Raw genomic sequence first — 16,473 nt, 5'->3', positions numbered from 1 at the left:
TAAAAACATATGTATGATTTATTTATTTTTAATAAAATACACAGAATGAATTGAAATGCATTTGTTTTCATCATCTAATTCTTTGCCCATTATTCTCCTCAATACACTGTCAGAAAGGTCTGTCCATATGAGTTCACCCATACCAGACCATTATCCACAGGGTACTTGTACTTGAAGCAATACCATATATGACCAGCAGAAGGTGTAAATGTATAACTTCTGTTGCTTTCCATGTCTCTGCGTGCCCTGCCTGTAGGCTAGAATCTACCCAGCACGGAGCAGTGTAATGGACAGAGGGCAGGGTTGACTCAAACAACAGACAGGAATGACAACTTTTTCAAATGAAGGTATGTATCTCATAGGAAACTGTGTATGAAATAAAGATCTGTACACATTATAACAGTGACTGAATGATGTTGATATGATTGATAATGGATTCACAGCCTGAGACTCATGCTGCTAAATCTGCTAAATCACATTTGTTGATCTACCTTAGCTGACAATTCAATTCCATTGCCCACACATTATTGCTCCATGTTAGTGCCAACAGGTATTCTCATATTCCAAAAAGGTTAGACTTCTAGGGCATAGTAGCCCACCTCTCGAAAGCAAAATGCCTACACTCTAAGTCAATTGTGCGTTTTACCAAGGAAAGACACCGCAAACAGCCATTATTGAATTGTCATATAGTATGAGTCGAATGGTACAGCATAAAACATGCAGAGCAGGGCATGCCGTATACAAGGCAGTCCAACCACACAACTGTAGGACTGAGCAGAGGCAGGAGCGGGCTTGGGCCAGCACAGGCTATAATTCAACATGGCAGCTACAGTATAGGCCTACAGTGACATCTTTCAGTACGTGCTTACATTTCCTTGCTGAAGGACTGAAAACAAGAAGTTGAATGAGACACTGGGACATGACAGTGAGGATGTTATAACCAAGATGAGAAGAGGTAAGGAAGGTAGGACCACTGTGCTGCTGTTATTATTTCACAACATTTACCGCTAACTGCTCAGGCAACACTGGAGTTGTCTAGGTAAGGTATCACATTTTAGATTAAAAGGAATATTGTAACAGTACTTTCCTGCATATTTTGCGTGTTAAAAGCATGACATAAATCAGACTCGAACAGGCAAGAGGTTGCTTTAAAGATGGCAAAGTGTACAGTGAAATCTGATTAGGGCGGCAGGTAGCCTAGCGGTTAAGAGCATTGGGCCAGTAACCGAAAGGTCACTGGTTTGAATCCCTGAGCCGACTAGGTGAAAAATATTTTGATGTGCCCTTGAGCAAGGCACTTAACCCTAATTGCTCCTCTAAGTCGCTCTGTATAAGAGAGTCTGCTAAAATAAAAATGTGTGTCTAAAGAGCTTTCATGGGCACAAAGTTATTTGGGTCAGACGGGCTGAGTTCCTATTTTGTATGGGTATTTCCACCGTCCATGCCTCACAGGGGCAGCCTGTTGGACTGTAGTGGATGGAAGCTGACAGATTTGGGCTGAGTGAGCTCTCATCCAACTTACAGAGGTGTTAGGCTCAGTCCAAACAGTGCTCAGGACCAGCCACTAGAACACCCAACATCAGCCTGGTAACAACAATCAGTCAGTCTGGTTGTGGACTGACTTCACACATGTTACCGTGTAGACCTCTAGAGCTGTTGGAACAATGAGGGGGTAAGGAGCCATGGTCAACAGTATTCTCACAGTATTACAAAATCATACAAAATAAAAGAGGGTTCAAACCTTACTGTGGCAGAAAATGGTATAATACACTCATTTTACTGTCTTAAATATGAATAATAGAGAGAATATCAGGATCCATTTGAGTGCAAATTGAATTTTAACTCATAAATACAATGTGTGGTATGATGTTGACATCCCCATAACCACATATTCTTAACACAACCTTCAGTGCTGTGTTTAGTATGTGTGTTCATGCAGAAAATGATGAAAATAACACAATGGAAGCAGAACCTTTTTGATATGTTGTCTTTGTTTGCAGGTTGACTCTTTTGTTTGTTTGTTTTTTGACAATGCCATTCACCTCTCCTTGCCTGTTCCGTCTGGGCCTGTACAAGATGAACACTTAAAAAAAAATAATACATAAACTATATACAAGTTAAACTACATGTTTACCACAGGTTTCTTACAATTAATTGGTATATTGGTTCAGTCTCTGCATCTCATATACATATACAATGTTGCTATGGTGTTACTTTGTTGAACATCCCTTATACTACAGTACAAACAAAAGGCATAACAACTTTAAGTAAGTCTCTATTTACAGTCAAAAGGCCGGTGACCATCTTGGTTACAGCAAAAGGCCGGTGACCATCTTGGTTACAGCAAAAGGCCGGTGACCATCTTGGTTACAGTCTCTTAGACACAGGCTGGTAGACTGAGTGTCCAATCCAGAGAGAAAGGGATGAGACACCTTACTGGTGAGTGTCCAATCCACCAGCAAGGGATGAGACATCATCTGGACAACCAGTGCAGGATGAAAACCAATGTCAAAATTCCACACGTACTTCTTCACGTCTTGCAGTCAATGAATCACTAAAAAGCCGGACCTGGCCACATACTTTTAATTTTAAAGGTAAAAAATGAAAAATAAAAAAATAGGTTTTACTTTGAGGTGATTTTATTCATTATTTTCACGCCTGGTTTAAAATCAAGCTTCACAGAGAGTTGCGTTGATAGGCAAACCCCTACAGCCTCTCTGCCTGCCATCACCATGGCAACTCAGGCTCACTCCAGGAGCTTCCTGAATTCAAGAAATAAAGTCAAACTCAAAATGAGGAGGAAGGAAAAATCCACAACTGTCCTCAGAGAACACATTGACAACGCATCGTCCCATTCCTATCGGCTTTCCTCTGCGTCAAACAGTTGCAACATGACAACCCTAATTCTCCCTCAGAGCTACATGGTGCCGGACTTGTCCCCGGATGCGTTAGCTGCGTTGGCTGCAGAGCTAGCCGTGGCAGTGCTGTTGGGGAAGATCTTCTCAGTGGGCGTGACAGCAGGGCTTCCCACCCCAGAGGAACTGGAGCTGGAGGAGCGGTGCCCGGTGGGGGGCGGGCGGACGGGCCTCATGGGCGGGGGGCGCAACTGGGCTCCGGCCAGACGGGCCGACAGGGCGGGCTTAAAGGTGCTCATCATCTCGGAGGTGGAGCTGCTGCTGCGCCGCATGGCGGCGTCTGGGTCGCGGATCATGATGGTGTGGAGGGGGCTGCCAGGCTCCGAGTTCACAGGGTTCTTCATGGTGGTGTCCAGGGTGTCCAGTACCACGTCTGGAGCCTGCTTGGCCGTGTTCTGGCGCTCCAGCTCACGCAGCTCATGTAGAGCCGTGGTCATGGTCTTCTCTATGTCCTGACATACACAAAATACACAGAAAACGTGAAAGGAGATCATTGTGATATAATTGTTAAGCCAAGCTAAGCTACGTTTAGCTAAGCAATGGCTGTAGCCATTGATGCTGAGAATCTAATGCTAAACTTCTTGTGCTTTTTAATAAAGCGTAGCCAGTTCAGAAGGGAAACTCGAGTGTGGTGGCATCAGCTAATTGCATTAGCAGATATTGCACCAATTGGATTCACACTTTAATTACATGCGGTCTATTTAAGTTGACCAGTTCTACATATGCTTCCTCAATACCAGATGTCAAATGCTCGCATGCGCTGGTGTCTCTTGCTGCGTTGATGCTGTAACTAGTTGTTACTCGCTATGCTTGCTGTTTCTGATATCCCACCACCACCCCAGCCGCCACCTGCACAGGTTGTGTGTTTCTTCCTTCGGGGGATTTGATATAGAATATCGTGCTCACTGCCTGTAGTTATATTATCATCTTCATATGATGCTTGGCTCTGGCAGTGAGCTACCCTGAATGAGCAGAGCCCTAACGCCAAGACATACACTGTTATCTTTTCAAATAAATAAACGTACATGTGGTGTTTTCTTTCAGAATGCAGCTCCATTCCACCGTGATGTACAGTACCATTCAAAAGTTTGGACACACCTACTCATTCAACGGTTTTTCTTTATTTGTACTATTTTCTACATTGTAGAATAATAGTGAAGACATCAAAACTATGAAATAACACATATGGAATCATGTAGTAACCAAAAAAGTGTTAAACACATCAAAATATATTTTATATTTGAGATTCTTCAAAGTAGCCACCCTTTGCCTTGATGACAGCTTTGCACACTCTTGGCATTCTCTCAACCAGCTTCATGAGGAATGATTTTCCAACAGTCTTGAAGGAGTTCCCACATATGCTGAGCACTTGTTGGCTGGTTTTCCTTCATTCTGTGGTCCAATTCATCCCAAACCATCTCAATTGGGTTGAGGTCGGATGATTGTGGAAGCCAGGTCATCTGATGCAGCATTCTATCACTCTCCTTCTTGGTCAAATAGCCCTTACACAGCCTGGAGGTGTGTTTTGGGTCATTGTCCTGTTGAAAAACAAATGATAGTCCCACTAAGCGCAAATCAGTCGTATCGCTGCAGAATGCTGTGGTAGCCATGCTGGTTAAGTGTGCCTTGAATTCTAAATAAATCACTGACAGTGTCATCAGCAAAACACCCCCACACCATCACACCTCCTCCTCCATGCTTCACGGTGGGAACCACACATGCGGAGATCATCCGTTCACCTACTCTGCGTCTCACAAAGACACGGCGGTTGGAACGGAAAATCTCAAATTTGGACTCATCAGACCAAAGGACATATTTCCACTGGTCTAATGTCCATTGCTCGTGTTTCTTGGCCCAAGCAAGTCTCTTCTTCTTATTGGTGTCCTTTAGTAGTGTTTCTTTGCAGCAATTCGACCATAAAGGCCTGATTCACGCAGTCTCCTCTGAACAGTTGATGTTGAGTTGTGTCTGTTACTTGAACTCTGTGAAGCATTTATTTAGGCTGCAAATAAGCTTTTAACAAGGCAGACCTGTTAATTGAAATGCATTCTAGGTGACTACCTCATGAAGCTGGTTGAGAGAATGCAAAGAGTGTGCAAAGCTGTCATCAAGGCAAAGGGTGGCTACTTTGAAGAATCTCAAATATATTTTTATTTGTTTAACACTTTTTTGGTTACTACATGATTCCATATGTGTTATTTCATAGTTTTGATGTCTTCACTATTATTCTACAATGTCGAAAATAGTAAAAAAAAAAAAAAACCCTGGAAGGAGTAGGTGTGTCCAAACTTTTGATTGGTACTGTAGGTGTGTCTTTCTTTCAGGTGCAGACTGTCTCTGACAGGGGCTGCTTCACCCAGACACACACAGACAGACAGTACAGCAGGACATCACTTCTGTCTCTGTTCTCCCAGACACCAGTGGCTCTCTAACTAGCCTCTCTAGTAGCCTCTCTCTGTTCCCTCTCCTCACACAGTACAGCCCAATGGCACCAAATGAAGAGAATAACACCCCCCCTTTAATGGCTGCACACTCATTACCTCTGTCACAATTATACACAGACACAGACACACACACACTCCCTCTGTCTGAATAACAGATTAATTGATTAGTGGAGAATAATTAAAGATCAAAGATTGGGTTTAATCATGCCCTGACAGTGCAGGGTCATCAACATGGGCTCAGGCTGAAATAGGACTCTGATAGGAGACCACTATCATTATCTGCACTGACCATAACTCTGTGATTTCAAAAGCTGCCTCTGTGGCTTTTCCATGTATCCAGCGCCGGGCTTGTGTTGCCGATATCAATGATCATTAGTTCTCTGTGTAATTTACTTTATTTCAGCATCGCCATGAAAAGCATTTAGCTCCGGTCTCTAGGGAATGAATATTCTCTGATTGGCTTTGCTGTGTGAAGGTTTAGAAATACTGTCCTCTAAATTATTTCGGAAAGGTATGACAAATAGCTATAATTTTCATAGGACACAAAAAGTATCACTTGCGCACCACTATTGATTCCATTCCATATTCCATATTGTCTGATGTTCTATGACTCATAAGGTTACAGGACATGGGGAAAAGAGGTTATGCAGTTATATTGAGCCGAGGTAATACTTTAGAACCTGGGGCTGATAGGAAATAAGGTCCATACCTCTGCCAGTGTCTCAGCCTCCAGTGACTTGTGGTCCCCCAGGCTACTGTGGCGTGTGGCCCCTGGTACGGGCCTCAAGGGGTGGCCCTCAGGGTAGGCCTTCCTGTCGGCATAGTTGATGCTGCCCGCACTGCCAAATGTGCCCAGGCGCCTCTTCTCTGGGCTTTCCATGCGGCTCCTGCTAACTGCCACCTTGTGGGGGCTGCTGGGACAGGCTGCGGCCCGCGGGGGTGTGTCAGTGCCCCGAGGAGGGCTGTGGGTCTCTCTGCTGCGACGTCGAGGGGTGGCAGCCCCGTCAGAAGGTAGCCGCACCCTGAGGAGAGAGATGACATCAGTCACACAGAGTAGGATGAGGTTGGCCCTTGACACTGATCTATGGTCAGTTTGAAACATTGAATATTTCCTCCATAATGGTTAAGATTAGCATTTGGAGAGGTTAAACTGATCTTACATTTATGCATAAAAGCATTGAGACTAGAAAGAGAAGTAAACATTTCAATATGTAGTCCTTCCCAGTCATTACCCACCTCCCCATGACTCCTCCAAAGTTGGAGTCTGTGGAGTGTTCACACGGTGATGGGACATCGTTTTTGCATGAGGCCTTGTCATCCAGCAGTGGTCCACTGCTCGCCTCGCTGTCCGCCTTCTGACTGAGATTATCTGAGAAAGCATCATCCCTGCGAGGAGAGCGAGAGAGAGAGAATGAACATTATTCATACAGTTGGTAGAGATCTTATTTGGACTGTTGTTTATTCAAACTAATTGGTCCATATTTACAGAGGGCTCTGGTTTTCAATCTGCAGTCAGTTTATCTGTTCCAGACAGTTCTGGAGCCACTCCTTTTGAACATTGATCATTCCAATGTATTCCTCCTAACACAAAAAGTAGCAATATGAGACTCTGGCCTTACTGCCCACTCAACATCCAAATGGATTCATGAAACAGACACCAGCAATGATTAGTCATTTCACATTTACATTTGAGTCATTTAACAGATGCTCTTATCCAGAGCGACTTACAATTAGTGCGTTCATCTTAAGATAGCTAGGTGAGACAACAACACATAACAATCGTATCAAGGTCATTTTCCCTCAGCCAAGTCAGTGCTAGTAGGAAAGACAAGTCAGTGCTAGTAGGAAAGACAAGTCAGTGCTAGTAGGAAAGACAAGTCAGTGCTAGTAGGAAAGACAAGTCAGTGCTAGTAGGAAAGACAAGTGCCTTTCTTTTTATTATTATTATTTGGGAGGGGGGGATGGGGAGGGGGCGTTGGGGATGCCGTGAGAGTTATTTAAGATACTCTTCAAAGAGTTAGGGTTTCAGACGTTTTCTGAAGATGGGCAGGGACTCCACTGTTCTGACTTTAGGGGGAAGCTTGTTCCACCATTGGGGTGCCAGGACAGAAAAGACTGGGCTGAGTGGGAACTGCCCTCCCGTAGAGGTGGAAGGGCCAAGAGACAAGAGGTGGCGGAACAGAGTGCTCAGGTTGGGTTGTAGGATTTGAGCATAGCCTGAAGGTAGGGAGGGGTAATTCCTCTTACTGCAGTGTAGGCAAGCACCAGGGTCTTGAAGACGATGTGAGCTTCGACTGGAATCCAGTGGAGTGTGCGGAGGAGCGGGGTGACATGGGAGAACTTAGGAAGGTTGAACACCAGGCGTGCTGCGGCATTCTGGATAAGTTGCAGGGTTTGATGGCACAAGTGGGGAGCCCAGCCAACAGAGCGTTGTAGTAGTCTAGACCAGGGGTTCCCAAACTTTTTTACTCAACTTTTTACCCCCCTTCCAGCATTGGGGAACATCCCGCACCCTCCCCTGCGTACGCACGCGCCACGTCTATTTCTATGGCACAAGCACTGTTCATGAGACAAACTGTTCACACCCCTCTTGAGAGAATCTTGCAGGTTTAAAGCTTATTTTCTGCAATTCTATACATATTGCCATTTGATATTTGAGTGACAAAAAAATTACAACAATATCTATAAAAAATGTAATAAAAATAACGCTAGCTGACATGGGCTAGTTGATCTGGACCTTTCTGACAAGTTATAAATAGCTCTCTAAGGAATGCAATGACTAACATGACAAGAGGAAAACTGATGATGCACTACCCAATTTCGAAATTGCACCTTGTGCATTCTGCTATTACAAATTTCAAGAGTAAGTTTAAAGCCGGACTGAGTTTGTAAATATATATGTATTTTTTTACGTGCCCCCCCCCCCTGTGGGGTGGTCGGCAGTTTGGGAACCACTGGTCTAGACGGGAGATGACAAGTGCCTGGATTATGAGCCTGCAGCCGTGAGTCTGCTTTGATGTTTGCAGAAAACGACAGGGTGATGTCCAGGGTCACGCCAAGGTTCTTTGCACTCTGGAAGGGGGACACCGTGGAGTTGTCAACCGCGATGGAGAGGTCTTGGAGTGGACAGGCCTTCCCCAGGAGGAAGAGCAGCTCCATTCTGTCGAGGCTGAACTTGAGGTGGTGGGCCGACATCCAAACTGAGATGTCTGCCAGGCACGCGGAGATGCGTGTCGCCACCTGGGTGTCAGAAAGGGGGAAGGAGAAGAGTAGTTGAGTGTCATCCACATAGCAATGATAGGAGAGACCATGTGAGGATATGACAGAGCCGAGTGACTTGGTGTACAGAGAAAAGAGGAGAGGGCCTAGAACCAAGCCCTGGGGGTGGTGCTGAGCGATTTGTGCTTTTTGAGGTCGGTTTGATTCGGTTAGATTATTACAAAATAATCACGGTTTTTGATTTTGATTTCGATATATATACAGTACCAGTCAAAAGTTTGGACACACCTACTCATTCAAAGGTTTTTCTTTATTTCTACTATTTTCTACTTTGTAGAATAATAGTGAAGACATCAAAACTATGAAATAACACATATGGAATCATGTAGTAACCAAAAAGGAGTTAAACAAATCAAAATATATTTTATATTTGAGATTCTTCAAAGTAGCCACCCTTTGCCTTGATGACAGCTTTGCACACTCTTGGCATTCTCTCAACCAGCTTCATGAGGTAGTCACCTGGAATGCATTTAATTTAACAGGTGTGCCTTGTTAAAAGTTAATTTGTGGAATTTCTTTCCTTCTTAATGCGTTTGAGCCAATCAGTTGTGTTGTGACAAGGTAGGGTTGGTATACAGAAGATACAGTGGGGGAAAAAAGTATTTAGTCAGCCACCAATTGTGCAAGTTCTCCCACTTAAAAAGATGAGAGAGGCCTGTAAATTTCATCACAGGTGCACGTCTACTATGACAGACAAATTGAGGGAAAAAAATCCAGAAAATCACATTGTAGGATTTTTAATGAATTTTTTTGCAAATTATGGTGGAAAATAAGTATTTGGTCACCTACAAACAAGCATTTTTGGCTCTCACAGACCTGTAACTTCTTCTTTAAGAGGCTCCTCTGTCCTCCACTCGTTACCTGTATTAATGGCACCTGTTTGAACTTGTTATCAGTATAAAAGACACCTGTCCACAACCTCAAACAGTCACACTCCAAACTCCACTATGGCCAAGACCAAAGAGCTGTCAAAGGACACCAGAAACAAAATTGTAGACCTGCACCAGGCTGGGAAGACTGAATCTGCAATAGGTAAGCAGCTTGGTTTGAAGAAATCAACTGTGGGAGCAATTATTAGGAAATGGAAGACATACAAGACCACTAATAATCTCCCTCGATCTGGGGCTCCACACAAGATCTCACCCCGTGGGGTCAAAATGATCACAAGAACGGTGAGCAGAAATCCCAGAACCACACGGGGGGACCTAGTGAATGACCTGCAGAGAGCTGGGACCAAAGTAACAAAGACTACCATCAGTAACACACTACGCCGCCAGGGACTCAAATCCTACAGTGCCAGACGTGTCCCCCTGCTTAAGCCAGTACATGTCCAGGCCCGTCTGAAGTTTGCTAGAGTGCATTTGGATGATCCAGAAGAGGATTGGGAGAATGTCATATGGTCAGATGAAACCAAAATAGAACTTTTTGGTAAAAACTCAACTCGTCGTGTTTGGAGGACAAAGAATGCTGAGTTGCATCCAAAGAACACCATACCTTCTGTGAAGCATTGGGGTGGAAACATCATGCTTTGGAAACATCATGCTTTGTTTTTCAGCAAAGGGACCAGGACGACTGATCCGTGTAAAGGAAAGAATGAATGGGGCCATGTATCGTGAGATTTTTAGTGAAAACCTCCTTCCATCAGCAAGGGCATTGAAGATGAAACGTGGCTGGGTCTTTCAGCATGACAATGATCCCAAACACACCGCCCGGGCAACGAAGGAGTGGCTTCGTAAGAAGCATTTCAAGGTCCTGGAGTGGCCTAGCCAGTCTCCAGATCTCAACCCCATAGAAAATCTTTGGAGGGAGTTGAAAGTCCGTGTTGCCCAGCGACAGCCCCAAAACATCACTGTTCTAGAGGAGATCTGCATGGAGGAATGGGCCAAAATACCAGCAACAGTGTGTGAAAACCTTGTGAAGACTTACAGAAAACGTTTGACCTGTGTCATTGCCAACAAAGGGGTATATAACAAAGTATTGAGAAACTTTTGTTATTGACCAAATACTTATTTTCCACCATAATTTGCAAATAAATTCATTAAAAATCCTACAATGTGATTTCCTGGATTTTTTTTTCTCATTTTGTCTGTCATAGTTGACGTGTACCTATGATGAAAATTACAGGCCTCTCTCATCTTTTTAAGTGGGAGAACTCTCACAATTGGTGGCTGACTAAATACTTTTTTTCCCCACTGTATATATATATATTTTGTCACGATCGTCGTTAAGAGAGGAGGACCAAGGCGCAGCGTGATGAACGAACATGTTTATTTATCATTAGCGATAAACACGGACAGTAAACAAAAACAACAAACGACTCGTAACGTCCTAGGTAACATAGACCAACACGGAACAAGAACCCACAAACACAAAGGGAAAAACAGACAGTATAAATATGGCTCCCAATCAGAGACAACCAGCCACAGCTGACACTCGTTGCCTCTGATTGGGAGTCACTCAGGCCAACATAGAAATAAACAACCTAGAACTCCCAACATAGAAATACACCACAATGAAAGAACACACCCTGGCTCAACATATAGAGTCCCAGAGCCAGGGTGTTACATATTTGCGAGAAGAAAAAAAACATATGGGGGATTGGAAGTGATGCAGACAATTACATTGATGGAAGTTACAATCTATCTGCAATATGAAAGCTGATAGATTGTAACAGCTCAAATAAGCAAAGAGAAATGACAGCCCATCATTACTTTAAGACATGAAGGTCAGTTAATCAGGAAAATGTCAAGAAGTTTCTTCAAGTGCAGTCGCAAAAACCATCAAGCACTATGATGAAACTGGCTCTCATGAGGACCGCCACAGGAAAGGAAGACCCAGAGTTACCTCTGCTGCAGAGGATAAGTTCATTAGAGTCCTCTGTAGCTCAATTGGTAGAGCATGGCGCTTGTAACGCCAGGGTAGTGGGTTCGATCCCCGGGACCACCCATACGTAAAAATGTATGCACACATGACTGTAAGTCGCTTTGGATAAAAGTGTCTGCTAAATGGCATATTATTATTATATTATTACCAGCCTCAGAAATTGCAGCCCAAATAAATGCTTCTCAGAGTTCAAGTAACAGACACATCTCAACATCAACTGTTCAGAGGAGACTGCTTGAATCAGGCCTTCGTGGTCGAATTGCTGCAAAGAAACCACTACTAAAGGACACCAATAATAAGAAGAGATTTGCTTGGGCCAAGAAACACGAGCAATGGACATTAGACCAGTGAAAGAGAGTGATGGAGTGCTGCATCTTATAACCTGGCCTCCACAATCACCCGGCCTCAACCCAATTGAGATGGTTTGGGATGAGTTTGACTGCAGAATGAAGGAAAAGCAGCCAACAAGTGCTCAGCATATGTGGGAACTTCTTCAAGACTGTTGGAAAAGCATTCCAGGTGACTACCTCGTGAAGCTGGTTGAGAGAATGCCAAGAGTGTGCAAAGCTGTCATCGTGGCTACTTTGAAGAATCTAAAATACTACATGATTCCATATGTGTTATTTCATAGTTTTGATGTCTTTCTACAATGTAGAAAATAGGAAAAATAAAGAAAAACCCTTGAATGAGTAGGTGTGTCCATACATTGAAAATATTTCATTGTCTGTGATCAGGTCCACATTGGGTAGACATCAATAGAAAAATAGGAAACTACTATGAAATAATACATTATTTAAGTTGTATATATTACTTTGTTTATATTTGATGACTATTATTTTTAATTACTTAAAGTCATCATCTCATCTCTGCTCAGGCAGTAGCAGCCAGCCAGCCAGCCAACGTTATCTCGTGCTCCCCATACTGTATAGGCTAGTTTGTCAGAGCTGTCTGGCAAACCATTTGACTAGTTCTTCAAAGTCAAAAAGGCATACTTTCACAAACTGTCTCTATCCCTCTCTCTCGTCTTTGTGTTCTGTACACTCCTCTCTCATGCGGTCTGTGTGTATCTAACCTAACGTAGCAGGCGTAAAAGTGTATCCATCTCTGTCCGAGACGGAAAAAGGCGCAATGGATTATGGTCATTGTAGTTAATTACCACGTTTCTGCGCTGAACTAGGTTGAATATTTGTTTAATGAAAACTACAACTCCCTTCACCCCAGTGTCCCACTTAGTTCTTGACTTGATTTCTCTCGTGAATTATTTGATTTCGAGAAACGGTGCATTGGGCTCACAAAAAACGAACTAAATGCAATTCAAGTAATTGAACTGATGTTGGTCAACAAAATGTTGGTTAATCGCTCAGCACTACCTAGTCAGTAGTGAGAGCACATGGTGCAGAGACAGATCCTCTCCACACCACCTGGTAAAACTGACCTGCCAGGTAGGAACGACCTGTCAAGTGAGACGCCCAACCCTGAGAGGGTGGGAATGAGGATCTGATGGTTTACGGTGTCCGCCTTAAAGCATGACTGGTTAGGGTCAAGAAGATTGTTCTGAGAGAGATAACGAGAGAGTTGGCCAGAGACAGCACACTGTGTTTTAGAAAGGAAAGAAAGGAGGGATACCGGTCTTTGTTTTTTTACATCAGAGGGGTCGAGTTTTGGTTTCTTGAGGAGGGGAGCGACTCTGGCCATCTTGAAGTCAGAGGGGATGCAGCCAGTGGTAAGGGATGAGTTGATGAGGGAAGAGAGGAATGGGAGGTCTCCAGAGATTGTCTGGAAAAGGGAGGAGGGGATGGGGTCAAGTGGGCAGGTTGTTGGGCGGCTGGACATCACTAGTCGCATCTGGAGAGAGAGGGGAGAAAGAGGTCAAGGCGTAGGGTAGTTCTGTGTGAGTGGGATCAGTGGACTCAGTAGGCTGAGTGAATGAGGAGTGGATGTCGTCAACCTGTTTTTCAAAGTAGTTGACAAAGTTGTCTGCAGAGAGGGAGGGGGAGGAGGTGGAGGATTAAGGAGGGAGGAGAAAGTGGAGAAGAGTTTCACAGGAAAACTATAATTGTATACTAAGTGGCTCATCTTTTAAATGATTGCGTACATTTATACCAGGAATTCCTATCTGAGGGTGTTTTCAATTAATTAATTAGAGTTGTAAACTTAAAGCACGCTTTGGCCTTCTCTTTAGCATCTTTACTTCTGCCTCATTGACTGACATCAAATCCATATTTAATAGTGTTACCACTAAAGGTGCAATTGTCAGTGAGGTGTCTTTGAGCTAACATATCAGGAATGATTTGAATTATTTATTTGTGCCTTTGTGATATTCAGTCAAGGATCTTCCATGAGTGTTATTGATGTGTGGCTAACGACATCAAAGACAAGAGAAAGCTTTTGATACACCTGCCACATTAAATTACTCCCCGCTTTATATCCCTTTAGAGAGGGACAATTGTTGAGGAAAACACCTGATTAACTGACTGAAGGATCATGTTTATGAATGGTTGTTACTCACAGGTCCTGCACCACTATGTACTGATGTGGGATCAGTCCGTCCACACCGTTGTGCCGGCCCTCCCACCAGTCCTCAGAGGCGCGGTGGTACAGCAGCAGCGACGCCCCCTTCTTAAAGGACAGCTCCCGGGGGGTGCGCCCCACATAGTCAAACTTAGCTATGGCCTCAATCTGCTCCATCTCTGTGGACATAAAGAACAAAGGGAGAGAAAAATCAGTCACAACCTGGACCAGCTTCATTTCCAGGTGTTATAACATATCTCACACCCCATTGAGATGTGTGGACAGAGTAGCCTGACCTGTGTATGAGTGTGACCCAATCCAGCTGCTTCACCGAGTTCATTAATAGAAATAAGGAGCCCCTTGCTCTAATTACTAAGACCTAAACCATGTGGCCAAACAATGAGAGCATGTCTTCATGTTCTCAGACAATGGCCTCAGGTCTCTGTGGTCTGTGATCAATTCCACAGTACAGTAGAGTACACTACTTCTCCAGACAGAGTTGTGATTGCCTGGGGGCTCAATTTAATGGCTGAGTTTGTTCTTCAGACCCTCAAATCAAACACAGGAGTATCTGAGAGACAAAGAGCGAGAGGGAGAAGAGGGAATATCTGAGTTGAAGATAAATAGAATGAGATGCAGCATTACAATATAAACTATACTCTCTAACAGAGGGGATGGTTATACTGTTTGAGTGATACACTTAGATTCCAAGCATTGTTGTGAGTTGAAGATGAGCCGTCATTGAGTTCCACACAGCTAATTGGCCAGTGTTACCTAGTGTTGATGTTTCAGTGTAACATTTCTAGTGTTGATTCAGGAGTTAAATTTTACATTTACATTTTAGTCATTTAGCAGACGCTCTTATCCAGAGCGACTTACAGTTAGCGAGTGCATACATTTTCATACTGTAAGTGTGAAATTAACACTCAGTGGTGTAAAATAGCCCCGGTGTTGATGTTAATAACCAGTGTTGAGTGTGAGAGTGTGATTGGGTCAGTTTTACTCTGTGGAGAGTAAAACAGTCCCATCAAAACCACGCCCATCTTTAACAGATTTCACAGCATGCTCTACTGCAAGTAGACATTTTTCTGGATTGTTTTTCATATCTGTGTACATTGATTGATTTATTAATCTTATGTGACACAAATATAAATGACATGCATTTTTCTAAACTAATCCAATCAGTTAGTTAGATTTGTTGCACCCGTTACTGAAATGGTTGTTCCAGTTTAAATGGTTTAGGTAGTCTCCTTACAATGTTCCTAACCCTGACAGTCATTCTGAGTGCAGGTTGCGGGTGAATAAAAATTCCAACTTATTGGATTTCCTAACTCTGGCTGGATTCCAATAGGAATTACACATCACTTTGCAAGGCTGCATAACGTGACTTGCAGGCCTGATGTGCCCTGGAAACCAGGAGGTTCCTAACACAGCAGGCCTTACGATGTATAATTTATTGTCCTAAAGAGTTTAATTTTAATGATAACATTCGCCTCCAGTAGGAACTCACTTGGTGAAGTCCACAGGACTGAAAATGAATGAATTCAACAACCATGTCTCTGTCACTAACAAATGTCCTTTATCCAACACGAGCGACCTCGTCAAGAGATACGGACCTCTTTGCGTAATGGTTCAAAATACAACATGTGGTGTTATTGCATAACCCTAAAAGTGTTAATTCCCTAACACTGACAAAGTGTAACAGCGTCAGAACTAAGCAGTGTTAATTTAACACTGAAAAGTGTGGACCTGTATAGACACCTGCCCAGTGTTAAATTTAACACTGTCAGTGTTGATTTAAAACTGGAGAATTTGCTGTGCAATCAACACCAGTGCCACCAATGAGGACATCACAACTCTGCTCAAGGGTAACACTGTATTCTGATCAGGGAACACTACTATCCTAACAGCTAGTAGAATGGTTGACAACACATTAAATCCAATGACTTGGTCCTTTAATGGCATTATGGGTCCCAACACACCAAACTACTCACACACTGAGCACACACCAATAGCCAGAATAACCAACCTTCATGATGTTGCCAGCCTCTTGATAGAACAGACACACAAAGGCACAGGCTCTATTTGTCCGTTAGCAAACATCAGTCCCCATTCAACACTGGACCAGAGGAGATTAGAAGACCTGTCTCTGCTACAAGCCCTCTATCCCACAGGGACGGTGCCAGGGGAGGGGGTATGACCGGGTGAGGGGGAGGTATTGCTACGCACGCACGGACGCATGCCCACGCACACACCCTGCGTCCAAGCTGATATCAATCACACAAAGAGCCTGATGACACATGCAACCTAGAGAAACTAATTTTTGCTTGGGGACATGTCCCATAGAGATATGCACATTTAGTGAGTGTTCAAAATAAAAAGGGATCTAAGCTAGTCCCCAGGCTGTCAGATTTCCCATCTAGATTTCCCTGACTGGGCGG

General features: G+C 43.7%; 1 protein-coding gene across 2 annotated transcripts in view; it reads right to left on the bottom strand.

Moving 5' to 3' along the window:
- Nucleotides 1-1,289: 1,289 nt before the first annotated feature.
- Nucleotides 1,290-16,473, bottom strand: part of LOC121575213 (SLIT-ROBO Rho GTPase-activating protein 3) — a 112,140-nt gene continuing 96,956 nt past the window's right edge. For both annotated transcript variants that reach the window (XM_041888172.2, XM_041888173.2), the window contains exons 19-22: nt 14,031-14,211; nt 6,596-6,745; nt 6,069-6,381; nt 1,290-3,367 (exon numbers count right to left, since the gene is read on the bottom strand). In XM_041888172.2, the coding sequence (XP_041744106.2) occupies nt 2,918-3,367; nt 6,069-6,381; nt 6,596-6,745; nt 14,031-14,211 (1,094 nt within the window). In that variant the 3' untranslated portion in view covers nt 1,290-2,917. The remainder of the gene's footprint in view (nt 3,368-6,068; nt 6,382-6,595; nt 6,746-14,030; nt 14,212-16,473) is intronic.

Source organism: Coregonus clupeaformis, chromosome 10 (assembly GCF_020615455.1).
Source record: "Coregonus clupeaformis isolate EN_2021a chromosome 10, ASM2061545v1, whole genome shotgun sequence".
NCBI lineage: Eukaryota > Metazoa > Chordata > Actinopteri > Salmoniformes > Salmonidae > Coregonus > Coregonus clupeaformis.
This window is presented reverse-complemented; position numbering and strand designations above follow the sequence as displayed.